A 17,992-nucleotide genomic window follows, 5' to 3' on the forward strand; every position below is an offset into this window, starting at 1 on the left:
GTACGTACACTTACCAATTCCCAGATGAAGTTTTTGGAACAAACTGAATTAGAATGGTTACACAATGTATACTACAACTCATTAATTTAAAAGTATGAGTGCTTCTGTTTTTTCCCTAGGGAAGAATACCACTAATGAACACAGCAACCAGACTCCATTAGAGAGCACTGCAATCAAGAGTTTTCCATTGGAAACGAGTGATTCTTTTGATAAAAGCAAATTCAAAAACTTTTTTTTAAAGACCCTTCTGATTTGTTTAAAGTTATCTTAGAACTTCAGCTTTCTAAGATTATCTTAGAAATGCTAAAATTTATTAAGATAATTACCATTTAATGCTTCTTATATCACTATTCAATACTCATAATGGTCATGATCATCGTGCATTGTGTACTGTTCATTACATCACTCACTGTCAAAAATATTACATATAGACTTATTCTTCTCTTTTTCTTTTAATGCAACTGTAAATATTACAATATGGTTCCTATTTCTCTTAATTTTCTGTTCTGTTTATGCTTACCAAAATAAAATAAATTGGGAAAAAAAGAGATTATCTTAGAACTTTTAGGACTCCTACCTGCCCCACACTATTTCTGCCCTTCAGATATCTGCCTATATGCAATTTTAGAAATATTTTTCAATTAACGTTTCTGTCACGTACAAGGAACAACTGAAAATGCTTATTGGCCGCTTGTAGTCGACCCACGCGGTCAGCGTAAGAACGAGACGAGACGCGGAGATAACATCTGGTGGAGATCGCCAGCAGCGGGAGACCGCAGGTCCGTGTTCCTAGCGAGTCTCCCGTCTGCCGGTTCCTGGCACCTTTTATTGTTGTCCTATTGGGGGCGTGTAGGAGGGAGGACCGGGGGGAGTTCCGGGAGAGCGGGAGGTCGGGAGATCATCATGTGATGCATGATCTCATCTGGCGGCGTGCATGGAGAGGAGCTGCATTGCCTGAGAGCCTAATCCTCACCTGGGGTAAGACCATTGTCCCTGCTCCCGGTGATTGGAGCCAGACAGTTCATGACCCGCGGATCATGGGGGGATGAGGAGTGGGGGTGCGATGCGACCGGCAAGGTCAAGAGGGTCCGCTACGCCCCAACTGCTCTACCACGGGCGCTTGCTGCCAATCGGCAAGGCACTACTACACTACATCTCCTCCTTTTTACATTTTTTGTGTTGGGACCGAAAATGCTAAGGGCGATTTAAAGGGGATTTTTGTCTCTCCGCCACTGCTTAATAAGTTGACTAAGCTGCTTGGTGTAACATTAGAACTTGCTGCGGGTAAGGGAAATTCGAGGGCTTCTTAACACGCTACAGGCAATATTAGACACGCATTGAACGTAAACAAGATCCATAATAAGGCACACAATTAAACCAATGCAGAGCTGTACACGTTAATTTCAACCATCTCTCCCGGGTGTTGTAGCTCCAGAGGGTTGACCACCAATGGGGCAAAACATCATACTTCAGATTAGATATAACTTCTTTGCAGCTCACGACTTTCATGTGAATCAACTGGGAATTATCAGAAAGGATTAAAACAACACATATTATGTACATTCTCACAACCTTTGGTGGTGTAATAACAACAAGTAATCATTAGCTGCACGATTGTCTAGGGTCGCTTAAGGAGTTCCTGCTGCTCGAGGCCAGGGCATCCAGAGCGGTGGAGGTAGAATTGATGGATCTCCCCGCATGGCACAGGCCAGCCGGCCAATAGTCTTAGCATTGCAGGAAGCTGGTGAACCGGGACTCCCACTAGGGAAGTTGGCGAGGGAGACTAACTCCGCCGAGAGGGCGCATCGTCATCTCGACAGGAGGGGTCAGCAGAGCTGAGCGGGCGGGCGGGCGGGGCCCGGGCTCCCGGGTGGAGCCTGGGGTAGGACACAATGGTGAGGCGACTGAGGCAGCAAAGGCTCCGCAGGGAGTCGGGCGGGGATGTAGTTGAACGTCTCTCCTCAAGAGGTCCAGAACCAGCCCCTGGGGAGCAGGATTGCTTCCTAACACGGGGAATGTCCTCCATGTGTGTGTGCAGGGCTCCAACTGGCCGGTTTCATCTAATGGGCCCGGCCTGTTCCTCGCTTGGCTGGCGCCTCGTGATGGGCGCAGGTGTTAGGATTCGCGGTTGGGGCCACAGTCTTGGTGGACAAGGGAGAGAGCCAGCCGGAGGGTTTGACCCACTGGTCCCCAGTCGGGCCATAGAGTAATCTCGATGGATGAGGCATTCATAAAGGGCTCAGCCCAGACCCGCTTAGAAGTCCTCGGTGCTTTGCAGATCGGGACAGGCAGGAGCTTGGCAGGCTCCCCGACTCTGTGGGTAAGTACTCCGCCCAGGCAGAAAGAGATGAGACGCTGGCAGCGCAGCAAACTGCCCTTGTGATGTTGGTCTGGTGAAAGCTCGCTGTGGGTGGCCGATCGCCATCGGCAGGAGGCAGCAGAGCAGGCAAAAGGGATGGTGGTCGCTGAGTTGGTGGGTGGATGATCGCAGAGAGCTGCACAGAGGTTCCTCGGGTGTCTCTCGGGTGGTCTTTGCTGAAAGCAGCAGCTTAGGGCCTGGCTGGTGGTCACTGGACGCCTCCCCAGGTTATCTCTCGCTGGGTTCTTGGGCATTGGCGACGGGCGCTCCTGCTGAGATCGCTGGGCGGATCCTTCTAGAGAGATGCTGCCCATCTCCTCGATGGGGTTGAGCCCTGGCTTGACCTACGGGTTGGCCTGTCATGTAATCGAGTCCACGTGGGAACCTGTAGGAAGAGGGACTGAGCACACACCCCTTCCCAGGTTACGGGGCCGGGTCTCGCCAGGTTCAGCTCTAGGGCGGATGGCGGAGACCGGATCGAAGTTAGTGTTTAGATTCATTATGGGTGGAGGGAAGAAGGTTTGTTTTGCAGTCTGTGAAGGTTGCTTTTAATGCAACTCCTCCTGGGGCCGCCTTTACACTCCTCTTTCTTTAGTTGTTTGACAGGGAGGGTGGTGTGAGGCATGCACTCCCTGGTGGAAATCTGGCTCTGGTGAGCGCCATCAGGGTGCGCCAAGGCGCAGGGTCCGGAGCCCCAGGGGAGGGGAGAAGTGGTCCTGGGGATTGTGGGTATGCATGTTTAATCAGCACACAGCGGGGCTCTTGGGAGCACCTTTGGGGGGGATGGGTGCATCCGGGAGTGAAGCAACCGCAATTAGGAGGCAAATTCCTCGCATTAATACAAGCGAAAAGGGAAGGGGGGTTTCTTTGCAAGGGAGTTGCACTTACCGCGGACCTTGGTGGCTAATGCCGCAGGAAGCGGATGGTGCTAAATTTGTGGATCGGGACTATCCCGGGATTGCCACCGCCGAGACCGCCCTTAAGGGGCGTTGGCCGAAAGGCAAGTGGCAAACAACACCACCCAACAAATCATGAGAGGATCTGTGTTTGCAGCAACCCCTGTGGGTATTAGGGGCATAATGGCGGCAGCCCCTTTAAACTGGGGCCTGTCCCTACAGCATGGCATCAGGACGGGCCCAGATTTTTTAATCCAGGGAGGGCTAGCTGCCAATTGGCCTCCCACTTTTACTGGTCGTAAAAAAACAGAAGGAAAAAGAGGGGAGGGAGAGGGAAACAGCTCTTTCCCGCGGAAATTGGAAAATAATTTCGAGGCAAGATTGGGATCAACGCATCTGTGACGGCTTCTGCCCGGCCCCAGACCAGAGTCGCTTTGACCTGACTCAAGGAGGTCCCTTCCCCAGAGATTGACATGGATGTCCAATGTAATTAAGAGGCGGACTGTGAGCTGCCGCTCAAGTCTCTGGGCTGTTGACCGTGAGCGGGCGGATGCTCTGCCTTTCGCCGTTTGTCTCCATCCCACCCCCCCAGATGTGGGGCAGCTCTCGGTCAATGACCCACTGGTCAGCCACCTCGCCGCTCTGATGACGGTAACATCAGCGCCGGTGTCCACCAGGCCCTTAACTTACACTCCCTTCTATGGCGAAGCTCTCCAGATATGGACGGGAGCTCCCGATAAAGCGCCTCCACCGCTGGGCGACGGGTGGCGAGGGCTGCTCCATGTTGGCTGCTGGGGGGCCTCAGGCCTTATTATAGGTCGAAGCAGCTGGGCAGCGCATGGGGGGGCAAGAGAGACTCACGAGGCCTTGGCAGCGGCTCAAGCCCGGAGCAGCTCCTGTGGGATGTTTGTCCAGACCCGGAAGGTGGATGGGTCCTTAGCGCGCGGAGTGATCGATCCACCGGGACGATAGAATGTCCCTGTTCAGCTGGCAGAGGCCTTTTGGCAGCATCTAGCCCAATTGTCCCGGTAGGGATGGGCTTCATCATACTGGGTTGGGGCGACACAAGAACCTGCGCGGGGAACTGAAAGGCGAGATGGGCTGGGTGCATGCGAGCCAGATGCCACGCAGAGGGGGTGGTTTTGGCAGGGGCCTTGGCGCTTGGGTTCTGCTCTGAGTACTCTCCTCCCTTGGTCCTGGGCTGGGGAAGACGCCTGGCGGAGTTTCCGGACGAGGCAGTGCGCTTCTCCAATGGAAGCCCTTCTGGCAACGTGGGCACCGGGTTTTAGGTGGCCTTCTCCTCCTGGGGAGAGACCCTCCTCCATCGGGGTTGTAGAAGCCCCCCAGTTGCCTACACTCCTTCTCGAAGTGTCCGGTCTGCGCGCAGAAGTTAAAGCAGTCATCCTGAGACTGCCTCCTCACGGGATGGAGAGATGCCGCTTGGCCGAGGAGGCCCCAGCTTGGTGGGCTGAGGACCCGGCTGTCCTGGCAAGCCTTAAGCATGTCGGCCAGTTCAGATTTTTGCCCAGGCCCGACACTTCTCGGCGGGCACTCCTCGCGGAAGCGTGCTCTTTATGAAGCGCGCATGAGGAGCTCGCTTTGGGCCTCCTAAGCCATTCACTCCGCCTCTTGAGCTTCCTGGTTCCTGTTCACAAATTCCTCGCATAGGGCTCCTTGGGGTTTTGCCGGATGGAGAGTAGAAACTCTGGAGTTGGCTGGCCGGGCATTAGGGGACTTTGGATAAATGCCTTATAGTGTATTAATTCCAGAGGCTAATCGTAAGGGTATCCTCAGGCAGGACAATCTGATCGCTGGGATTGGCAAAAAAGCATCAAACGTAAAAGTTGAGCTGGCGGTGTAGGCTTCCAGCCAGAGGTGGTTGCTCTGTTGAAGCACTGCTACGGAACTCACTCCCCAGACCACAAGTTATTGCAGGGCCTACGAGCATCACGAAGGTGGTCTTCCAGTCATCTGGAACCATTAGGTGGTTCCTTGCGCATGGCCTCCAGCATGCCTCCTCTCACGAAGGGCTTAGTGACTCCTACGCCCGGGCATTGCTCGGCGGACTCGGTAAGGATGTTATAGCTTAAGGCGGTAATTGACAACTCAGCCGGATGACGCTTCTATCCTCCCCTCAGTATCTGTGAAGTGGATCGAAGGGCACAATGCAAGAATAATATCGGTATCGCCTTCCGGTCACAGTTTCTTTCTTCTGCAGATCGTAGTGGCTAATACTGCTCTGGCGAGAGTCTTGAAACCCAGCTTCATTACGGGCGCTTCTGACGGAGGTGCAGTGGCTTCGAGGAAAATGAAGGCGGAGCAGGGGAGGGGAAGGCTGACTGAGCCGCAGGGAGAGTTTTGAAATGGGTTGAAGGAGCCAGGGTGGCTGAAGGAGGACGAAGCCCAATTCTAGTGGATAGAGAAAATCTTCGGGGTTGAGATTGAAGGTGAAAGATCGAGAAGCGAGGGCTGACCTACAGCAGGGAGCCATAGGTCTGCAGGGCTGATGGCTTTTACTAAAACATTGTCTCCATCGCCAGTAGCAGCGACATCGGTAGCGAGGCTCTGTGCTAAGAGTCGCCTGGATGTTTCTCCTATAGTCCTTAAGATTCAATGTCCCCCCCCTCTGGGTACCATGGACACTGAGCTTCCAATCCTCCTCAACCAATTTGCGCAGCTCCCTTCTCTTTACGGGGACCCTGCCGCATTTCGCTAACGCTTTTCCAGTCTGCGTCAACGTATTTTGTCATAAGTTCCTGCTTTTGCAAGCTCCTGCTACTCACCCGGTGTACCCACCGACGAGAGTGCGTCCTAGACGCAGATGTCTCTGGATCGCCGATCCAGAGGACAGGCTTATACCGGGAACGGTGGTCCCCGGATGCATCCAGCTGACTTCGTATCGCGGCCCTTCCCAGGCCGACGGTGAGCAGGGTGGAGGTTCGGTGATTCCCGGTTTCGGCACCGAAAGCTTGTAGTCGCATCTAATGCTGGCCGAAGCGTAAGAACGACGAGACGCCGAATAACATCTGAGTGGAGATCGCTGCAGCGAGGAGACCGCAGGGTCCGGGTGGTTCTCATAGAAGTCTCCGCCTGCCGGTTCCCACCTTTATTGCTATCCCTATTGGGCGCGTAGGGAGGGAGGACCGGGGAGTTCCGGGGAGAGCTGAGGTCGGGTGATCATCATGTGATGTATGATCTCATCTTGGCTACGTCAAGGAGAGGAGCCGCACGCGTCTGAGGAACTAATCCTCACCTGGGGCAAAGACTATTGTCCCTAAGCTCGGTGATTGAGCCAGACAGCTCATGACCAGTGACTCATGGGAGAGGGAGGAGGTGGAGCAAGTGACTGCAGCGTCAAAGACGCAGAGTCACGTTGGCGTCCCAACGTTCTACTACGGCGCTGCTGGGTCGGCAGTGCACTACTACAGCCGTTAATTTTAAGCAGGAAACCAGAGTGGCGGGTATACTTCCCTGGCTCTGCTCAGCCAAGTGTGGAGCCTTCATCCAGCACACAGCACCTTGGGCCAGAGGAATGCTCCATGCTGAGTGGAGTCAAGCAAGGAGGACTGAGCCCATTATTTCTAACAATCTGAAGTAGATGTGGAACAATTTAAGGACACTGTTAACAAGCAACTTCAGCAGCTTCAGAAAATAAGTGGAAAAATTTAAAGGGCATTTTTATTGGGCTTTCCCATCTGCAGACCAATTGAAACCAGGAAGAGACATTTCTTCTCTCTTGGAGCACTGGGAATTGTCACAAGAAGAGACGGCAAGCTAGGCAGGCTAGGGGGAAAACAGAGAGGGAGGAAGAAAGAGAGATAGATAAAGGGAGTATGGTATAGCCTGGTCTCATCAGATCTTGGAAGCTAAGCTAGATCAGTCTTTGGGAGAGAGACCTCCAAAGAAGAATCTGCAGAGGAAAGCAATGGCAAACCATCTCTGCTTAATCATCTGCCTTGAAACCCCCTTGCTAGGGTCATCATGAGCTGACTATGAAATACTTTACTCCCACACACATTTATAAGCATTTACAAGACAGGGGATGAGGAGGGAGGGAGAGAGGCTGACTTTCTTACCAGTCAGGACTCAACACTAAAATAAGTTCAAGCCAGGAAGAATTTTGCCTGAATGCAAGTCAGGATCACTTGGTTGTCCTCCAAAGGGTCTGGACTGGGGAGATTCCAGTGTGTTTTATGTTAAGAGGACTACAGATGACGCCTACAGCAAAAGGCCTCTCATATTTTTTATACACTGATTGACATAATAAAAATACCAAACACAGACCACAGTGCTAATTATATTAAACATGTCTTTTATTTCCTAGCACAGAAAAAATGAGCAGTGTGACCAAACACATAACACTGACAATACGATGTCCTAAACACAACACCGTACACCCAAGAAACCATGGAAATAGTGTCATGTGACCAGGGGATCTTGGGATTTGTGTCTCTCAAACAACAGCTTCCCCTTCCTCCCCAGTGACAAATCTTTAGAAACCAAAAGGGATTTCAAAAATGGTGACAAGACACGATTAGAGTGGTTCAAGATATTTATACTCTGTCCCACCAAAAGATAAAAATGTGGTTCTGTGTTTTTCAGTGGAAGTGAAACACATACACGCTTTGCCGTGTGAGACGTCAGGTGGGGTTCCCCCCCCCCCCTCACATGCAGGTAACTTTCACTCTGTGCCACACCCACTGCTACCACACAACACACATACTCTCATCCACATCCAGCTCATCCTCACACACCTCACTCTGCCCTCCCTCACATCCAACCACCACTTACACACTTCCTCATCCATATTCGCCACAGCTCTCTTTTACTAAAAGCGAGCTGGAGTTTGCCTTTTTCTTCTAAGAAGAACCAACACTACTGGCTCCGCTTCTTTTGCACGTGGCCCTTTAAGAACCCAGGGAGCTGGCCTCGATCTGAGCGCCTCACCACCCTGCCTCTGCTGCCTGACTGGAATAGCCTCCTTGCCCCAGTTCTGCCTTACCCAAGCCAGGACTGTGCATGTCAACCAGCCTCACGGACAGTGGGATTTGCACTCTGGACAGTTCCGTTGTGGAATGGGAAGGGTTACCTTATACTAAAAAAACAAGACATCACCAAATAACAACGTGAATTGAAAAGGGAAAGCGGGATTCTATCTGACCACCCCAAAAGGCTATGCTGGGGATCATTGGACCTTCACAGACATCTGTATGGATTGAGGACTGTGATGAGAAGGACAATTGCCACAGCAACGCGTGGCTGGGCCCCGCTAGTAATGTAAATATAAAACAATTGTTATACCTTAATTATCTGAAGTTATTCTCAAAATTGCTCATAGTATTAGAAAGTATATTCAGTACAACCGGATTGCAAAATTGGGGTCTGGTAATATTGTAAGTGACATAGAAGTAAACAGATCAACACTGTACTTTCTTTCTGTCCTCAGGAAAAGACAAACTCCACACATTTCTATTTCAAAGTAGTATACCCACAGCCAAACAGGGATATATTACCGGCTTGATTGATGGGGAGAGACAGTTAAGCATTGTTACTTGATTAAACGACACCACATTTGCCACAACATCCAATATTAACATGAAAAAAATATGTGAAGCAACACTGATATGTACCTAGAAGATGCAGGATAAGATCCTGTTGTTATTACCTCTATGCTGTGCTCCAAAGAGAGGACCAACCCAAGGCCCTGAGACCAAATCGGACTCTAGTGATGGCGCAAGCAGAAGTTACATTTGTTTGCATCTTTGAATTTGAAATGAATTCAGGATGTCAAAAGGCTCTTAATGCACATCTGCTTACTGCCAGAACCACTAGCAAATGTCCTATGAGAAATATCTAATAAAAGTGTAAAAAATAATGTAAATCTTAGCCAAATAGTGGAATTTTTTTTGTACATCTGTACCTCTTCTACAGGAACATGTTTCACTAAACCGCTGACAACTGTTCTAAGATTTCCTTCTCCAACGTCAACCTCCTCAACATACAGAGAATCAGCATCTGGGTGCTTCTTCACAGTTGCGATGCAACCAATACGAAGATCAAGCCGTGAAACATCTACAGGTTTTGAGTCATCACTTGTGGATAACTGCTGCTTCTTTTCCTTCTTTTCTCCTATTAGAAGAAAGACATTCTGAACCACAATAATGCCCTGAATTACACAAACAGAATTTCTAATTCCCAATATATTCTCATGTCTTGTTGAGCAACTGGCACAATCTCAAACTGCACACTAAGGATTACAATTCGGCATCGACAAGTTGACTTCAGCAGAAGACAGAATCACAGGATCTTCAAACATTTTAATAAGAACCTATACATCTATTAATTGGGGAATGCCTGCTCATGTAACAACTCATTGCTCCCTCTCACCCATCACCTGACCACTCAGTGAGAAAATTGCCCCTCAAGTCTCACTTTTAAAAGTTTAAGAAGCAAGTAGGAACCCACAAGAAACTTCACAATTTCAGTGAGTGCCACTGTGTCTATTCCTGTCTTAGTTTGATCTAGCTAGAATAATTCATGCCTTAGTTACATCCAGACAGGAACACTGCAATGCACTCTGGCCAAGGCAGGTTATCGTGACCTCAATATTACCTACCTGTTCCCAAACCCAATTTTGATTTTGACCTTTAAAATTCTACACGGCTTGGGATTGTGATATAGAAGGACCATCTTCCCTATATGTTCCTGTCCAGTTATAAGAGAGACCCTCCTGACTCTTCAGTCCACCAGAGAAGGTCATCTGGCAGATTCATGAGAAGGTCTTTCAGTGGAAGTCCAGCAATTATGGAACAACCTCCCCAGGAAGGTGCACCTGAGCCCTTCACTCGGATGCTTGATGAGGCAACTGAAGACAGTTTTATTCAGAATGGCATCTGAGTAATTTTAGCAGTTCTGCATTTCAGTAGTTTTAAATTACTGATTTTAAATGATTAGTGGTTTCGAATTTTAATGTATTTTATATTGTAAGACACCTTGACTTCCTGTAAGGTAGACAGGAGGCTAACAAATATTCTAAACAAACAAATAAATAAAATGCCCCCAAAGCTACTTCTTAAAGCAGGGCTACGACAACCACGTAATGGGTTTTTTTCTATCTCAAATTTTGATCTAAAAGGGGTTCCTTCCTTTAAAAAAACCTGTGGCTCAAAACAGAAACAAATGCCACTTTTTCCAGATACACTATATCCCATTCTACGATTGCTCACTAGTCTCTTCATGCTTGTGGGAATCATAATACATATTTCTTCCTTGCTAATACTTCTAGGGAGCTCATACAGAATAAGCATCACAATGGGATTCAGATTTTTTATTGCTTTATGGAATTCACCCAGTCTTTAGGACACATTGGCAAAATGAAGTAAATACTAATATCAAATAAATTTTATTTGTAGAATGACCTTTCTTTTCCGCTTTCTCTTTTTTCTTTTTTTCTTCTCCAGCTGCTTTAGGTTCAACCTTAGGAACAGATGGTGCAACTGCTGTTGGCAGTGGCTGGGAGACACCTTCTGAAAACAAAGCGATGTTGCTGTCTGGTACCAGGGTCTGTTTCACTAAATTGAAGCACAAAAATCACAACGTAATGATTAATTTTTACAAAATTGCCATGACACAGTCAAAACACAAATAGTTTAAATTTTAATCAACAGATGCATTGCTATATTTTAAAATCCAGTCACTTTTAAACCTTGGATCTGCTACTCAAACCAAGCAGTTTGTAAAATATTATTTGAGAGAAGTGTGAGAGATCTCTCTCACAAATGAACACAACCCTTTTGGCTTTATGTGAGAAAACAAGGGACATTGTTTACTTTGCAGACTGATCTTAAGTATGATTACTCAGGTATGTTTAGCCTGGAGAGGAAATGACTGAGGTGATATGATAGCTATCCTCAAGTATTTGCAGGGCTGTCATAGAGAGGATGGAGCAGAGTTGTTTTCTGTTGCCACAGAAGGTCTGACCAGAACCAACATGCTGAAATTAAACCAAGAGTTTTTGGCTAAACGTTAGGAAGGACGTCCTGACAGTTGGAGCAGTTCCTAGGGAGACACTGGAGGATTTTAAGCAGAGGCTAGAAGGCCATTTGACAGCAAGGCTGACTCCAAACTTAGCAGATCATGAGAGGAAGGGATAAGTCAGTGCTTATTTGTCGTGGTCCTTTCTTACATGCCCAGGGTAAAGCTGGTCATCACTTTCAGGTCAGGAGGAATTTTCCCCAGATCAGAATGGCCAAGGATCTTGGAAGTCTTTTGCTTTCCTCTGGGCATACAGCAGGGATCACTTGGGGAGGGGGGGCAGTTATGACTTTCTGTGTTGGGCAGGGGGTTGACTAGATGACCCTTAAGGTCCCTTCCAGTCTTCTGTTTCTAAGCAAGTACAGTTGATTTAGATAAGCCTTTCTATGTAACTATTGGTAGGATTGTTGCATTAACTAGGCAATGAAGTGAAGAAGCTGAATTAGAAATTTGAACATGCTCATACCTAAACACAATACAGATAGAAGTTGCAGGGTTGGCTCCAATGACTTTTTTCTGCTAAATCTCTGACTACCAAAAGTATTCTTAGCAGGAGTGAATCACTAGATCTGCCTTGGAGGGACGGGTACAAACTAGCGATGTGACTCTTATTGCCTACCTCGAACCTCAGCAGGCGTGCCCACACACTTTCAGTCCTTAGTAAGCATGATGCCTAGATAGTTACTGCCACAAATATATAATTGAAAAGCAGAAATCTATAAGATTCTGGGTCAACCGCCATTCTTTCAACCAGTAAGCTCTAAGGACAGCAATGGTAAGTAAATATTGTTACTATGCCTTTATTGTGGTATGTGATGCAAAACATGCTCAGAATTAAAAATTACTGAAAGGCAAAAGAGGCTGTGCAGAAGCCAAGATGTTCCCCTTCGCTTCAGTTCAGTCACCTCCATTCCGAATTTCAGCCTGGATCAATTGCTGCTTCAGTACTTCAATTTCTTTCTTCAGTTTACTATTTTCTACACGAAGTTTCTTTTCTTCCCGCAAAGATGCCTGCAAGACTACAGAAGACAGAATTTCCACCAGGAATTATGAGTAACAGATTACAGAACGAGGTAAACTGAAGTTCACCTTTAATACAAGCATCACTATATTCCTACCCACAAACAGTTTAATGGAACTTTTTTTTGAAAACTCCTCCTGAACTCCAGAAGAACCATCCTTCATATATTTAAACTCTGGCCCCTTCCGCACACGCAAAATAATGCGTTTTCAAACCACTTGCACAACTGTTTGAAAGTGGATTTTGCTATTCCGCACAGCTTCAAAGAGCACTGAAAGCAGTTTGAAAGTACATTATTCTGCATGTGCGGAATGAGCCTCTGTCTTCAAAACTCTGTCTTCAAAGACTATTGGCCCCAGTAGAGACCTTCAAGGCAGTGGGGCATGTTTTTGCTTTTTCCTCCCTCCTGGCATCTCTGAAAAGCTTGTTAGAGGAACTATGGTGCCATCTCCAGCCGCCAAAGCACAGTCCAGGGATCTGGACTGCATTGTTAATTACCAAAATTAAGCTACTTTACAAGCTCCACACTACTGACCAAACAACAGAAGAGCATCTGGGGACCCAAGGACAGGACAATTAATTTTGAACCATAAATAGAAGAGCATTTCTAGCCTTGAGCTTTCTAGGAATGGTGGGGCAGAAGTGTTTTCAAACAAGATTACTTTATCACATTCTCTCTCACACATGCCTTCTCATGCTTTTACTTGGCACCAGTTCTAAGAAATCAACTGTTCTATAAGCTTCCTGTGGGAACGCAATTTGGAACTGTATTTTATGCCTATTTCAACAAAACTTATAGCCAAAAGGTTTAGATGAAAAACCTTCTTTCCAAAATCACCAGGAAAGCAGAGGGGAAAGAAAGATGACAAAGCATTTTGCTGTGAACTGTAGCAAGGTGAACTCTTGAGACACTACCTTGGGGCTATGCAAAAATCGTACTGAAAAGCCTGACGCTTGTTATTTATAAGCAGAACATTTGTCAGTCAGATCTAGGCCAGACATCCTCCTTGGGACTTAGGAAAGACAGAGCTTTCCTTCAAACACATCAGTTAAATAATCAGCGAAAAACTTTTTTTATCCTGAAGGCTGCGTGAAGAATGACCACGATGATAGGAGGTGCACATTATTTGCTCTTAGCCATAGCCCCCAAGTCAACTAATCCTGTTAACAACTGCCCTTCTTATGAGCACACAAGTGAAGTTGATAGATCAAACGAATGAACACGCTCAAACCATAATCTTTGGTTTATATTAGGGTTTTTTGCCACCTTTAAAGCCACTATTTAGTAAGTTAAGGTTACCACAAAAAATAGTCTTTTGTCCTGGAATCCATTCTATAAAAAGCATTTTTTTTTAATTTTGCTGCTCACATCTTCAATCTTTTATAATCCTGGGACCCGCCATTAACACCCAGAAAGCAGCATGTGATGGGGTGGCTGAGCCAGAGCAGGTAGAAGAACGAGACCGTTTTATTCACTGGAAACACCATCTGATAATAAAATGATTCCTTACTGGCTTTTTCCTTCAGAAGAGCAACTTGTTGCTTCAGGTATTCGATAACTTGGTCTGCTTCTGCACCCTTCTGCTCCAATCTGTTCAAAACTGCATTGTTGCCTGCCATTTTGATGAAGGATCGGGCTAAACTCCTGCAAAAAACAGAACAGGAAAACATGAACATTTGACTGGGAACAGAAAAATGTGAACACGTCCCCACTGTAGTTATACCACCGAACATTTCAAAGCAAACGTTTTTTGTAAATGATGGTATTATTATGCTGTTATGTAACATTTATTGATATTCTTTGCCAGGTGTACTGTAATGACTACCGTTATCTTGTTGTTTATACTGCCACATTTCATGCTAGTATGCTATGTTTATTGATATTTTTATTAGTGATGTTATGCTTATGATATTTTTACCTTGTGATATGGTATGATTATTGTCATTTGCTGCTTATATTGCTTATGTTTACTGATGTTCTTACTATTTTGCTATGTTATACCTATTGATGTTTTATTGATTGACTGTGACCCATAAAGTTTGCTGTTTATATTATTGTTGTTCGTTGTACCTCTGAGCATATACAAAGTCCTTACCACCACAGAGAATTAAAAATATAGGATTAATAGAAACATGTCATGGCATATCTCTCACATTGAGTGAAATTCTAGTTCTTTTTTTACAAAAAGCACGGATGCCACCAGCAAATTAATAACAGAGAAAACATAACTTAAGGAACACAGGAAGTCACGTTAGATCAACCACACCACTGGTCTATTAAAATTAGTACTACGTTAGCCTAGAGCTGTCAGGCTTCCCACTTCCTGCTTAGAGTGGGGCGGGGGGGAGGCAATGTTGGCTGTATTGCTGCATCACTTCCAGAAGTGATCCAGAAAAAAATCCAGAAGTGACATAACGTAGCTCTAGAAATCATCAGAAATGCTTTAGTTTTATAACACGTGTTCATTTTTTTTAAACAGTTCATGGAAGGTAAATGAAGTTTCAGTAAAATAATAACATTTTCCCTTAAGGGCTCTTTCATCTTATTTCAAAATAATTTCAGCTAATTAAATATTTTTAAGACCCAAGGTTTCTTACATCCTAAGCATGTTATTCGTATATTATCAATTTCAGTCTATTGTTAAAATATTATTTGAATAATTTTGAAGCTCTCAAATACAATTTATGTTTCAATCAGTGATTTATTTCAAGAAAGAATTAGCTCATTGCTGGGCTAAGACATGGAGGTCCCAAAATATACACTGGCAATTTAAGAAAATGTGTAGCAACAAGTCTGCAATTACAAACATAAATGATCAGAATCACTAACAAGTTATGTTTGTAATGGTAGCATGCTAGAGTTTTTCCAAGTAATTGAGTGCTAAACCTAACACAGTAAAATAGGTTTGGGAGCATAAGCACAGAACCATTATACTTTACAGTTCAAATTCACTAATACTTTCATAATCAACTACAGCTACCGGTATTTAAGACATTAAGAATTACAAACAACAAATCATCAAAGTGTTTAAAAATAAAAGAACCCTCTTATTAGCTAAACAATTTTTACATTACCTGATTAAATGTTGACTCTAATTTGAAAGTAAGAGCACACAACAGCAGGATTACAATTTATTTAGCATATATGCCATTAAAGGTTAAAATGAAATGAAATGAATGTATTTAGCAGTAACTAGGGAGCCGTGTGGCGTAGTGGTTAAGTGCTTGAACTGCCACTCACACGGTCAGGAGTTCTAGCCCCCTGTGGGTCAGATATCCTGACAGCTGGCGCATGGTCAACTCAGCCATCCATCCATTCCTTGGTCGGTAAATGAGTACCTAGCACACAGCTAGGGGTTAAAGAATAGCTGTGGAAAGCAATGGCAAACTACCCCACAAAAACAGCTTGCTTATGAAATTACTGCTTGCAGTGGTACCCCAGGGTCGAACACAACTGAAGGGGAAGCTTTACCTTTACTAGCCTTGTAGTTTTCAACAAGATCTTAAAAGCAAAATTTCAGCCTTCTATATCTGGAGCTGCACTTAAAATGTATTCTGTAGCGAACAAAACTTGTTTCAAAAATGTACTGCCTTCCAAATGTTCCTATAGAAGGTAATAATTGTTTTCAACTGACTGGAGTAATTCACGAAAGATGGATTTTATAATTACCTTGCATCAGAAATTTTTAAGGCAGGAGTCATCTTTCTTGTAGCATCTACACTGAAATGGAACAAGCACCCTACCTGCCTTCTCTCTTTCTCTGAACCCCCCCAAAGCATTTTGTAGATAGCAGACTTTCAAAAAATAGAAATTTAAATAAAAAAGAACAAAAACATTTATTTCACAGCTACAGCTACACAAGAGTGACATAGAACCCTTCACAAATATTGTACGTTTATTATTTAGGTAAAGTAAAAATATAGATCAGTACTTTATGCATCAGACAAAAATTAGAGGGTTCTGCAGCACATTCCTTGGACTACAGGATTCTGCAGCACATTCCTTGGACTACAGTTAACTGTTGCATCTACATTAGAACTGATCACAAGCAATTACAGAATACAGGGGGAAAGCTGACCTAGTACTGGGGAGGGGCTCCTTAGATTCCCCCCCCCCCTTCAGACACCACGACGTGAAGCCAATCAAGTATTTTCTTGTCTAATGACACTCTTGTCTAATTCAACATGAACTTCAGAAAATGGAGGACTGCAGTGGAGGAAGGAAGAAGAGGAATAGCAAAGAGCAGGAGGAAGATATTACCTACACTTTTCTAAATTGGAAAGTCATGGGGTGGCTTATGAGCATGCAGGTGGCTGACCATCTGAGGATATCTTGGATATACACAAACACACATGCTTGCAATTCTAGGAATGATTACTTAATTTGGGGGAAAGGGGAGTTTTTTGACTGTGGCAGGGAGAGGCAGCCCAAAGAGGGCTTTTTAATAGCAGAAGGATAAGGAGAACAGAAGGGTGATGGTGGGTAGAGATCAGTAAAATTCCCTAAATCCGATCCTGATCTGTATCGGAGGATGTTTTGTTCTATATGATCAGGTAGCAGAGCACTCTGTCCAACAGTATCTCAACTGAATTAAAACAATCAGAATAATAAGAACGGATGGCACTATACTGGGCTGTGGCATGTTGCACTTTTCCTTTATGCCAGGACTACACCCTTCCACAACTGAGCAAACAGTCTACACTTCATGACAGAAACCCAGTTATGTAAAGTGGCCTGCTACAGTCCATCCTCCTGCCTTATTCATCTTCTTTTCCTCAGAACAACTCCCATACGTGGACTCGCCAGGTCTTCTGGAAATATTTGGGGTGGTCACAGACCAAAGGAGTGAAGAGTACCACCAACAAAATGGAAGGTGAATTGTTACGGTGACAGCTCTTTCCTCTTCTGTCAGTCATGGTCTGTTCCCAAGTCCTCCTTCAGCTAACCCTTACACTGATTCATTTATATGCCTTTCTTCCCTGTTCTCAGTTAAGGACAAATCCACATCACCTTAAAAGCAGGGAATGGTCTTCTAAATTTTATTGTAAGCCGCCTTGATCTTCTGGGAAAAAGTGGGTTATATATGTAATGTAAATAAATAAATAAATGTATCTACTTCATTGGCTTTCTCTGCAATGCAGCCATAAACAGTTTGCCTTTTTCTTTCCCTCCCTCTTATCCCTACAGTCACCCTGTCAAATACATGAGACTGCAAATGTGTTACTGGCCCAAAATCACCCAGCAAGCTTCCACAGCCATGTGGAGATTTGAACCCGGTTCTCCCAGATCCTAGTCAGACACTTTAACCACTATATCACACTCGCCTTCAATATATACTCTGGCAGGTAAAGAACACACAACATGTAATCCACATCGATGAATACCTGTTCTACAGACGGTATCCCTGAAGGAGATGCAGGGATCTTGTGGATATTTCTACTCCAGTGTTGTTTTTTAAAAAAACAACCATTTACACAAATTTACATTAACAGTTAAAATAACATCCACAGATAAGGCTGAACATTTAAAGTAGGTTAGTTGAGGTTGAAGGTAGCCCTCATTTTGCAAGGCCTGAGCAAGGGTGTTAACAATCAGACATTTTAGAGGACATTGATTCATAGGGCCCTTCTGCACATGCAGAATAACTGTTTGTAAGTGGATTTTGCTAGTATGCACAGTAA

The 17,992-nt window shown here is 45.3% G+C and overlaps 1 protein-coding gene across 5 annotated transcripts in view; it reads right to left on the reverse strand.

The window, feature by feature from the left end:
• Nucleotides 1–17,992, reverse strand: part of AIMP1 (aminoacyl tRNA synthetase complex interacting multifunctional protein 1) — a 40,491-nt gene that overhangs the window by 10,710 nt on the left and 11,789 nt on the right. For all 5 annotated transcript variants that reach the window (XM_048509393.1, XM_048509392.1, XM_048509398.1 and 2 more), the window contains 4 exons: nt 13,822–13,955; nt 12,195–12,308; nt 10,674–10,826; nt 9,176–9,384 (listed from right to left, as the gene is read on the reverse strand). In XM_048509393.1, the coding sequence (XP_048365350.1) occupies nt 9,176–9,384; nt 10,674–10,826; nt 12,195–12,308; nt 13,822–13,930 (585 nt within the window). In that variant the 5' untranslated portion in view covers nt 13,931–13,955. The remainder of the gene's footprint in view (nt 1–9,175; nt 9,385–10,673; nt 10,827–12,194; nt 12,309–13,821; nt 13,956–17,992) is intronic.

This window comes from Sphaerodactylus townsendi, linkage group LG10 (assembly GCF_021028975.2).
Source record: "Sphaerodactylus townsendi isolate TG3544 linkage group LG10, MPM_Stown_v2.3, whole genome shotgun sequence".
NCBI classification, from domain to species: domain Eukaryota; kingdom Metazoa; phylum Chordata; class Lepidosauria; order Squamata; family Sphaerodactylidae; genus Sphaerodactylus; species Sphaerodactylus townsendi.